The 9,791-nt window shown below is 38.8% G+C and overlaps 1 protein-coding gene across 1 annotated transcript in view; it reads right to left on the reverse strand.

Annotated features, from left to right (window-relative positions):
- Positions 1-2,370: 2,370 nt before the first annotated feature.
- LOC107558793 (protein NDNF-like) overlaps positions 2,371-9,791 on the reverse strand; it is a 17,538-nt gene continuing 10,117 nt past the window's right edge. The window contains exons 3-4 of the mRNA XM_016242477.1: positions 7,294-7,418; positions 2,371-4,564 (exon numbers count right to left, since the gene is read on the reverse strand). Coding sequence (XP_016097963.1) covers positions 3,156-4,564; positions 7,294-7,418 — 1,534 coding nt within the window. The 3' untranslated portion in view covers positions 2,371-3,155. The remainder of the gene's footprint in view (positions 4,565-7,293; positions 7,419-9,791) is intronic.

Below are 9,791 nucleotides of genomic sequence, written 5' to 3' on the forward strand. Positions count from 1 at the left end.
ACATCATAAGAACGTTCTAAGAACGTTTCTCACAACGCTATGAGAATGTATATCAAATATTAATGTTCCATGTTTTGTGCATTTATATAACTTTTAATGAAGAAACATTAGTGAAGTTGTGAGAACGTTCCTTGTTAGCTAGGTATCCTTTATGAAATAAAGCTATTCTAGAAGGCATTGTGACAAGCTCAGTAAAATGATCTATTCAAAAAAGCTGAGAGAAATGCTGGTGTTGTGAAAAAATATTGTCCTCCCTCGGTCTTCAACTATCATTAATAGTTACTAATTACAAAATTAATTTATTAAAAACATATATGTAATTGCTTACTCTATAGTGCATAATAAAACAAATCGGACATAATGTAATTTATTCCACTTCATAAACTTAATAAATAAAGATTTTTGTGAACAGATGAATGCAAATGCACAGAGTATCAGCTAAGCTATCAGACTAATCGGGTATGCATACTATGCTAGTATGTAAGCTTACAAAAACAGACATTCATTTTCATTATAATGCAGTTCAAACTAGATATATCATAACTGTACTCAGGCGCTAAAGAGAGCACCCATTAAAAGTTATTTAAGCCAATTGGATCACTTGGGGATCCTATGGAGATCCAATTTCGAAGGAGCACCTGATTACTCACAACATTTATAATAAATGTGCTAATATTTTATTCCGTTTTTAAAAGTTTTGATAAACATTGCTTAATTGAATTGCAATTTTATAAAATATTTGTGTGTCCAATGTATTTTTGTGCTTATTAAGGCTGTAAACACAGATGATTTTAGCTACCCAACAGATCATAACGCAAGTACAAGTTAGATATTGCTGAACTGACCAAACATTCACATCTGCCTTTACATACATGTGTATGTGCAGATTGTATGGAACAGTAAGAATAGTATGCTAGTATGCTATTCTATGTTTCTGGTATGTTTAGCAACATCCTAATGCCAAACTCTTTTAAAGTCTCTGGTGTGGTTTGTGTGAGAATGTCTCCCATGTGCTTCACTATTTGGGTGATGCACAGTGTAGCTACCAATCTAGCGTACTAAATCAGTCAATTATAAGTGTTTATTTCAGTATGGAATCTATCCTTAGAAGGCAAATGGCGATACAGACAGTGAGCAAGACCACTCAGTAGGGTTTGGTTTGGTTTAGAAAAGAAAAGAAAAGAAACAAGAAAGGAAAATGTGAATGCTTTGGCCACCTCTTCTTTTGATTGTCTTGGGATCCAGGGAATTTTGGTTTTATTAAAAACACATTCACTCTCCAAATGACCATCTTTCTGTGAGCTTTGCACACAGTACCTGCTGACTGGTCTCATGGCATTCCCAAACCATTGCCTCAAGCATTCCCAATCCATTCCCGCACCATTCCTAGTATTCTTCCTCATTATCGAAGGGCAATAATGAGGCTAATTTAAGACAGGCTAGGTTCTGCCATGTCTGTAGCGATTGACAGGCTGTGAAGGGGACTCAAACCCAACTCATCAGGAAAGACGCTAGACTGAGAAGTACAGTTTGGTTCGTGCATTGTGCAAAAATTCAACCCTATATATTTAAATTACAAGTGATTGTGAAAGAGAGGGATAAACAGTGAGAAAGATAATGGGAATATACTTACTGTGTAAATACGTTATATGCAAATGCAGGTAGCACTTTATTTTACAGTCCTGTTCCGTGTGTACATACTATGTAGTTATTATAGCAGTTACAATAACTGGGTAATAACTAGATACTAAACCTGAACCTACCCCTACCCCTAAACCTAACCATAACCCATGTAGTCACCATATAATACCCAGTACTTTCTTGTATAAGTACACTGTAAGTACATGTACTGTACAATAAAGTACTAATTTGACACAGTTGTATTCTTTTAAAATAAGTTTTTAATTATATTACTATTTTGCTCACTTTACAAACTTAGAAATTATGGCTGTGTGCAGATTGCAATTAATTACTAGTGTGAAACAGAATGTGTCATGCAGCAATAAGAAATAGCAGTAGTATGCTATACTGTTGTCACAAAACTTGTGCATGGTTAATACAGAAAGTGACATTGAGTTATCATCTTAGTAATATAAACTTATTTAGCATTTTTTGTTTATCAAATGAAAATGTTTTAAATCTTGGCAGTCCAATCAAATAAACAAGAAAGACCTTGCGGCTAACATTGTGCATTGCATTGTGGGATATTCCATGCAGTGTGCTCTGTTGTAAACTGCACATTTTGGCAAACGTAATAAATCATTTGAGTATTTTTGACATGCATTACTATGAGTCATGTGAAAGATGATTTACTTCATATCTATATATTACTATACATCATCCTGGCAGAGAAACACAGAACCGCTGGGATTACAGATGTCTATATTTAGTGTGTTATGTACATGAATATTGGCAGAGAAAATCTGTACATGTGACACAGAGATGAGACACATTTACACATACCAGATTCACAAACTGAGATTATACACACACAAACTGACAGCGGAGAAACGCTTCAACAACGTTAACTTTCATATAGATTTAAAACACATTTTTATCACTAATAACTGTTGTCAATAACAAACAAATAGTTAAAAAAATAAAACATTAAGAAGTATGAAATAATTTAAAAAGTCTTCTAAACCATGTTTTTAATACAGGGCAGGAGAGCGGAGAGAAGGAGTCATGGAGCTACCTCTGCGATGACTGGCGTAAAAACCAAAACGAACGCACAAATAGAACGTAGACATAAGGCAGACAAATGGTGCATGCAGTGGCTAAAAGAGAACCGCAACTCCTCCAAACTCCCATTTCCATGGCATTGAGGATGCAGTACAGGGACTCTTTGCGTAGCAACAGCGATGGCACCCCCTGAGAACAAACCTTCAGGTGCCTTAGGTCGCCTAAGAGCGCCAGACTCGACTTGACTCGACTCGGTAATGTAAACATAAATACAAGGGTTGATATCTCACTCTACAGGCAGTTCAGTAACCGCGACACATGCAGCGTTAGCATTAGCATTGTGCGCAAGTAGTCAGTCTGCAAAACTCTCCATAGTAGAATATCACTTCGAGTTAAATAAACTTATTTTTTTCTCATTATATATATAATATATTTACTTCTGTGCAGAGTCTGTGCTTCGGAGTCTCTGTTTTTTAACAGTACTTCCTTGTTTTCACCAGTTTGCTCTGGTACTTGACTGAGTGGCCGCTGTGTCCCACCACATAAACATCCAGGAGGTAGCTCTTTCCTGCCTCGAAGCCCATTATGGTCTCCGTAGTGACTGCCTTCTGCAGGTTGGCGCTGTGGAAGTACTTGCAAAGCACTTTCTCAGACTTGCGACGACTCTCCGGTCCAGCACACTGGTTCTGCTCTCGGCGCCGATGCTCTTCGCCGTAACTTTCGGGAACTTCACGTCTGTAAACACAGTATTTGTTGCGCTCCTGTGTGCCAAGCCAAGCCACGGTGACGGATGAACAGGTGCGCAACTTATCGAAAGCCTTGATGCGGGTATCCTCAGGTAGGGCAGGGAATGGTTGCTTGCCTCCGGCACGTGTGCTGGCCAGTACTTTCAAGGTGGATGCACCTTTGCGGGACCCTCTCAGACGGATCAGGTACTTGGCTTTGGGCTTTCCTCTGAGCTGGAACTGACGGACACCCTCCACATTCTGAGAAAGAACAAGCTTCCCATCACGCCGCACCTGAACTTGCACTGCGTCCAGACAGGCATGCACAAACAGCGTGACACGCTGGTGAGAGGAGACAGGGGCAAAGCGAAGGAATTTGCTGCCTTTCCTCTTAATGAAAACATCGATTACTTTCCCATCCTTGAGCTCCACTGTCTTCTGCTTGGCCTCTTCCTTGGTGCGGGCAAAAGTGCCCACGTACGCAGTACTCATGTTGGTGCCCGTGTTGACGGCGAACACATCAAAGTAATATTGTGTGTCTGGCTTTAGGTCCGTCACGGTAAAAATATTCTTGTTGCCTATGCAGATTTTCTGTATGTCTGCCACTTTGGGCTTGGACATATATGTGCGACTCATCTTGTTGCTCAGAGCTCTGTTGGTGGTGAGGGAACGATCCTTGAAATCATTCTCAGATGGGACAAAACCAAAATGAGCGAAGTCAAAGGGGCTGAAATCCCGACCGGGTTTTGGAGCAATCATGAAGGTTTCATCTAAGCTCATCTTGGCATCCGCTGCACATAAGCTCTTGAAGTTGTGCTCCTTGTTAATAACCACACAGTAATGGATCGGCTGGCCCATTATGGAGCCAGTAGGAGTGGGCTTCCAGGCCAACGTGACAGTAGTACGACCCAATGCGGTAACATCAACCCTGGGGTCATAAGGCAGCTCTGGGTATGGCTGGTCGGACTCGGGAGTTGTGGTAGAGTAAATCTTGAAGTTGCTGTCCTTTTCGGTGGAGATGATTTCCAGCTGGTACAAGCCCGAAGGGGAGCTAGTGGAGATGAACGACTCAACGTCATTTCCTTTGTAAGTAAAGAGTTCGGTCCCCTCATTGGCCGTGACCAGCTGTTTCTGCTGCTCTAGAGGTTCTTGCTCACCTGGGACACAAAAGACACAGAGAGATTCACAAAATTAGACCTTGGGAAACAAGCACAAAAAAATCTAAAGATGATGGGGAAATGAGTGTCCCCACAGAACAAACCACAAACATCAACAAATGGATGTACACACTTAAGCTCTCTCTGAACATCAATGACTGAGACGTTTAACATTAACTGCCACATAATGACGCATTTCCCTCACCACTACAAAAAAACTCATCTAGTTGTTTACTTTCCGCTTCCTCCCCATAGCCCAATTAACACCACTGGAAGCACCAATTTCCATTTTAACGGAAAGAACATAATTTAATGTGTTAATCCTTGTGAGGTCACTGGGTGCTACCTGCTCCGCTGGACGTTAGCCACTCGTCTGCTGGCGGCTGTGTTTTGTATCCAAACAACCCTGCACATCAGAGGGCGACTTTCTTTATGTCTTCCCAGGGAACTAAGCTACACAGAGATGCCTTGTGGCTTCACCATTCATTGAGTTCCTTTCCAAGCCCTCTCCATTCAGCTGGGCAAGAAAACATAATATTATGTTTGTCAACCAGAGAACTAAATGAACACGCGTTGCACTCACAGACCGGCTCCCAGTGGATATATTCCGCAAACATGGGAAAAGACTTGTGTTTGAGTATTTATTTACTGTGACTGCTGTACCTCAAAAAATGATAACAAAAATTAAAAATGCTTCCACGTCCTTGTTTGCATTTCATTTATAATGTAGTCCTGCAATTAACCAGAGAAACTGTGTATTGCAAAGAAGTAGCTCAAGGGAGTAAATGGAGTTCTGACTTATGTTTGAAATGTCAACTTTGTCTCAGATGTGTCTCCATTCTTTAGGGGAAATAAAGTAGACCCAAATGAGACAATTGTTGACATACACTAAGTATTTATGTAGCTTAAACACTGGCTACACCAAGGTCATGGGTTTGATTCCCATTGAATGCAAGGTTTGCATAAATATAAATGCATAGAGCTCTAAAAACAGGTGAATAGCAAAATTTGAGTCATTGTTGAGCTCTTTTCTGAATCTCTAGAGCAGTGGTTCTTAATCCTGGCCCTGGGGACCCCCCGCTCTGCACAAATTGTACGTCTCCCTTATCTGACACACACAGTTCAGTTCATGGAGCTCTCTCCTAACAAGCTGATGATCTGAATCAGGTGTGTTAAATAAGGGAGTCAAGCAAATATTGAAGAGATCTCATTTGAAATGTTCTTTCCTATGGTCCAGTCCCACTAGAGTGTGTGTATGTGTGTTTGAGTTATTGCAGCTGCGAATGACTGAATGTGTATGTGAGCAAGGAATTGAGTCTGAAGGCGGATATCATCAACTGTGACTGATTTGTCTTTCAGGATCTCCCAATCACAGCCAAGTCACGGCGTAGCAGGATGATCATTACACATGTGTTTTGTTAAAAAAATATATATCTAAATCGTAAAACCCAACTGTACAGCAGTGAATGATGGGGGTCTCTGCATTTCATCAGCCAGGACAACCATATTGGGCCACAGACTGAAACGAAGGAGGAAACCCAGGACCTGGGAGTCATTACGGCACAAGAAGACAGAGATGATCAGAGAAGCTTGTCATCTCACAGGGAGACACTCGTGTCTTAATGTAAGCTCACACATGGACATGTTCTGCAAACACTTCTGACACAGCAGCTTCTGCCCCAGTTTGGTCCTATACATTAGGCTTCAAAGACACGCGAACAGACGCACTTTAACTGAAACCACTGTGCTGCTCCATTTGTGTGGAGTGAAACACAAGGGTGTTTTGTAGAACTTTATTGATTTATTTTTTAGGAAACTGTCCAGATGGAAAAAGAGAGATGTAGAGAGAGGGTGATGGGGAAATAGGGAAGAAACGAGAAAAGTACCAGGAGGAAGGGCAAAAGAGGACAGAGTACAGCTAAAAGGGAGAACAAGTTTTTTGAATTTTGCTTTGAAGACGAATGCCGGTCACAACCTTTTTCTGCACACATGCACAGAGTTGATGGGAACAGTGGGAGGGATCCTACGGCTGTGTGATTGAAAGCATGTCTAGGTCACATTTCACTATACGTTTTTCTATTTTGGGGTCACCTGGACATGTACTTGACAGGTTTTATGAGATTCACCCCTATATATCCCTATACAAGATTCACTCCATTTTACTTTTTTGATTCTTACTTTCAGGCTTTTACTTCTGCAGACATTCAGATGCAGTCCATCAGCACACCAAGTGTGGTTACACCGGGCCCAAATTCACACATCACAAATACACACTGACTCACTAACAGGGCTAATGATTGTCCACGGCGGAAAACACTGACCCACACTGGACACGCTCCACAGTACTTCACAGAAAACACATATTTACATGCAGCCGTGCTGCTTTTCAAATGAAGATAAGAGTTATTTTTCCAAGGGGGCATCTGCAGGACATTCATTTTTACTTATTATATTATATACATATTTTCCTCTATGATTGAATTCTGAATTCTTACATATTTTCCTCTATGAATGATTCCTAATCAAGTTTAATCCTTTGGAGATACATGGAAGGAGACACCAATGTCTTCTTTAACCCTTTAGCTGTATTGAATGACTATGGAAGATGTTCTCTTGTTCCACAGATCTAAGATCAGTTTTTCTAATAATAGTTTAGAATGTTTACATGGAAAACAAGTTTTAAATTACTGCAGGGATGCAACATTGATCGGGAGATTTAATTCGGATACCTGATCCTTCCCCGCTGCGGTCCTCTGGGAGCTCCTGCAACGTCAATCTCCACTCAAGAGGAGCATCGCAAGGTGTCAGCGTCACCAACAGAGGAGTGTTGTCTTCCTCCACCACAAAATAGTACCTGCAATAGCGAGGAAAGTTAGCATGCACTGAAATCATACAGGAAATTAAGCCTGACTCATTGTATGTTGTATAGCATATGTGCTCTTTGCTTGGACTGAATCGGATTTGATGACTGTGTAAAAAATAGCCATATTTTTAGGTCTTTTTTAGATAAACAGATGCACTTTTTTAGCTTAAAATTATATAAAAGGTTACATAACAAAGTGTATAGCAATACTTTCCACATTAGGGCTTGAAAAAAGCACAAGTCCCTAAGTATAAGACTTAGGTTATGCATAATGGTGTTGCTAATTTAGCCCGCCTGACTGCAGTCATGTTTCATCTTTAAAAGTACTTGAGATATATTAAAACCTGTCCCAAGACACAATATACTGAAATTAGAACTAGCTGGCCTTTCAGAGACCGCTACCGAATTAGGACCATATTCCCCAAACACAGCGCTGCTACATTAGCCTTGCTGTCTCGACACGTTTCCGCTAGCTTTGTTTGCGTTTTTAGCTCTGTGTTGCCACTGAATTAGCATACGTTTGACAATGCATTGCACATGGGAGATGTCTTATAAAAGCCACACCAAACACAGCTGGTGTATTTCAGCTGCAAACTATTTCTAATGCTATCTGCGAACTGAAATATTAGCCTGCTAAGTGCAAGAATAGACTGAATACTGCCAACTATTTCTTTTAAAAATAGTGTGTGAAACAGAAAGCATTATGTGATTATATACAATTCAATTAAGATGAGTTAAATGAACAGAGTATGTATGAATGATATCCACACTAAAAAAAATTTTTTGGAAACAATTTTCAGTTAGAAATTGCTAGTAAATTAATTACAAAGTAATTACAAAGAAATGGCAAATAACACAATGAATTCAACATAAAATTTTTATGTGGAAAAACTGAAACAGTATTTTCTCGTTAAATATTTTGGTTTTATTTGCATCTTTTGACAGTGCATTTCACTCTTATGGCAGTTTGTAACTATTTTACATTTTGGCCAATTGGTAGTTAATTTGACTTCGTATTTACAATATTATTTTGTACAGAATCAACTTTTCATAAGATTTTCTTACATGCTTAAGATTAGGTTTAGGGGTACACCCCCATCATGCTTACTTTTTCTAAAAAATAAATAAATAATAAAAATTTTACCCCATACAAATCACATACAAATTTATACGAAATCGTCATCCTGTAAAATAGTAACGTTTTTTTGTTTGTTTGTTTGTTCGTTTGTTTTTTCATGAGAATGGGTCGGTTAATTTATAGGAAAATAAAAACTAATCTAAAAATGCAATAAAATAAATCTAAAACTGTAATAAAATAAAATAAATCTAAAATTGTAATAAAATAAAATAAATAATTAATGATCTTTACCAAACTTAAAATTTTAAATGTCTCTTGATGTAAAAAAAATTAAATAATAATAATAAAATAAAAAAAAATAAAAATCATGATACTTCAAGATAATTTATCTTATTGGAAATGGAAGGTCAAGTTGAGCACATTGCATTATGGGACACAGCACAGTGTGGTCTGTTGTACACGGCACATTTTGACAAATGTGTTTAGATATTGCACGAAATATCTACTGTACATACATATACTGCATAATTAGTATAAGTAGCATGATAGTGTTTCATTCCAGACATAGTCTGAGCTTTTAATCAGACCTTCTGTGAGCAGAAACACCTTTCAACTCCACATTCTGTAAAATAATTATGACAGATGTACGCTAGACTTCAACGTAATCAGCTATATTTGAGAATACTGCAGTTTATTAGCAGGACATGACATTTACAGAATAACTGGCATGGACATCAAACGAGAAACGGGGAGATTTGTTGTTACTATAAAGCGTTTTAAATTGCGAATAGCTCAGCCTGCGATCATCTGTGGTATGTAAGTTCTGATTAATTCATCCAGGATCCTCAGCTAAAATAACCCTGCAGCCTTTTGCTAAGACCTCGCATGTGGTGCAGTTTGACGGACGTGGTGAACACGGATAATATTCGTCCATTTGAGTGCACCTGCTTCTCAAAACAATGCTTCATCAAACACACACTCACATGCGGTCGTTTCCAGCATCTCATTCATAATGCATGTCTCAACCGCATCTGATGCATTATGGCTATGATGATAGATTCCATATTTCTTCTTCCCACACACAAGACACATCTAAATGCACATGATAATAACCCTTCCGTCCAAATTTGTTTATATGAAGGAAATGTTAAAAACATTTAACACAGAAGAGCCTAAATTTGCAATTTCTCCACCACTATTGTTAAAAAACTCAATTTGAGGAAATATGGGGGCATCATAAATATAAATAAATGTGTGATAGTCATCTTATATATATATATATATAT

The sequence above is a fragment of the Sinocyclocheilus grahami genome, unplaced genomic scaffold, assembly GCF_001515645.1.
Source record: "Sinocyclocheilus grahami isolate Dianchi unplaced genomic scaffold, SAMN03320097.WGS_v1.1 scaffold660.1, whole genome shotgun sequence".
Taxonomy (NCBI): Eukaryota; Metazoa; Chordata; class Actinopteri; order Cypriniformes; family Cyprinidae; genus Sinocyclocheilus; species Sinocyclocheilus grahami.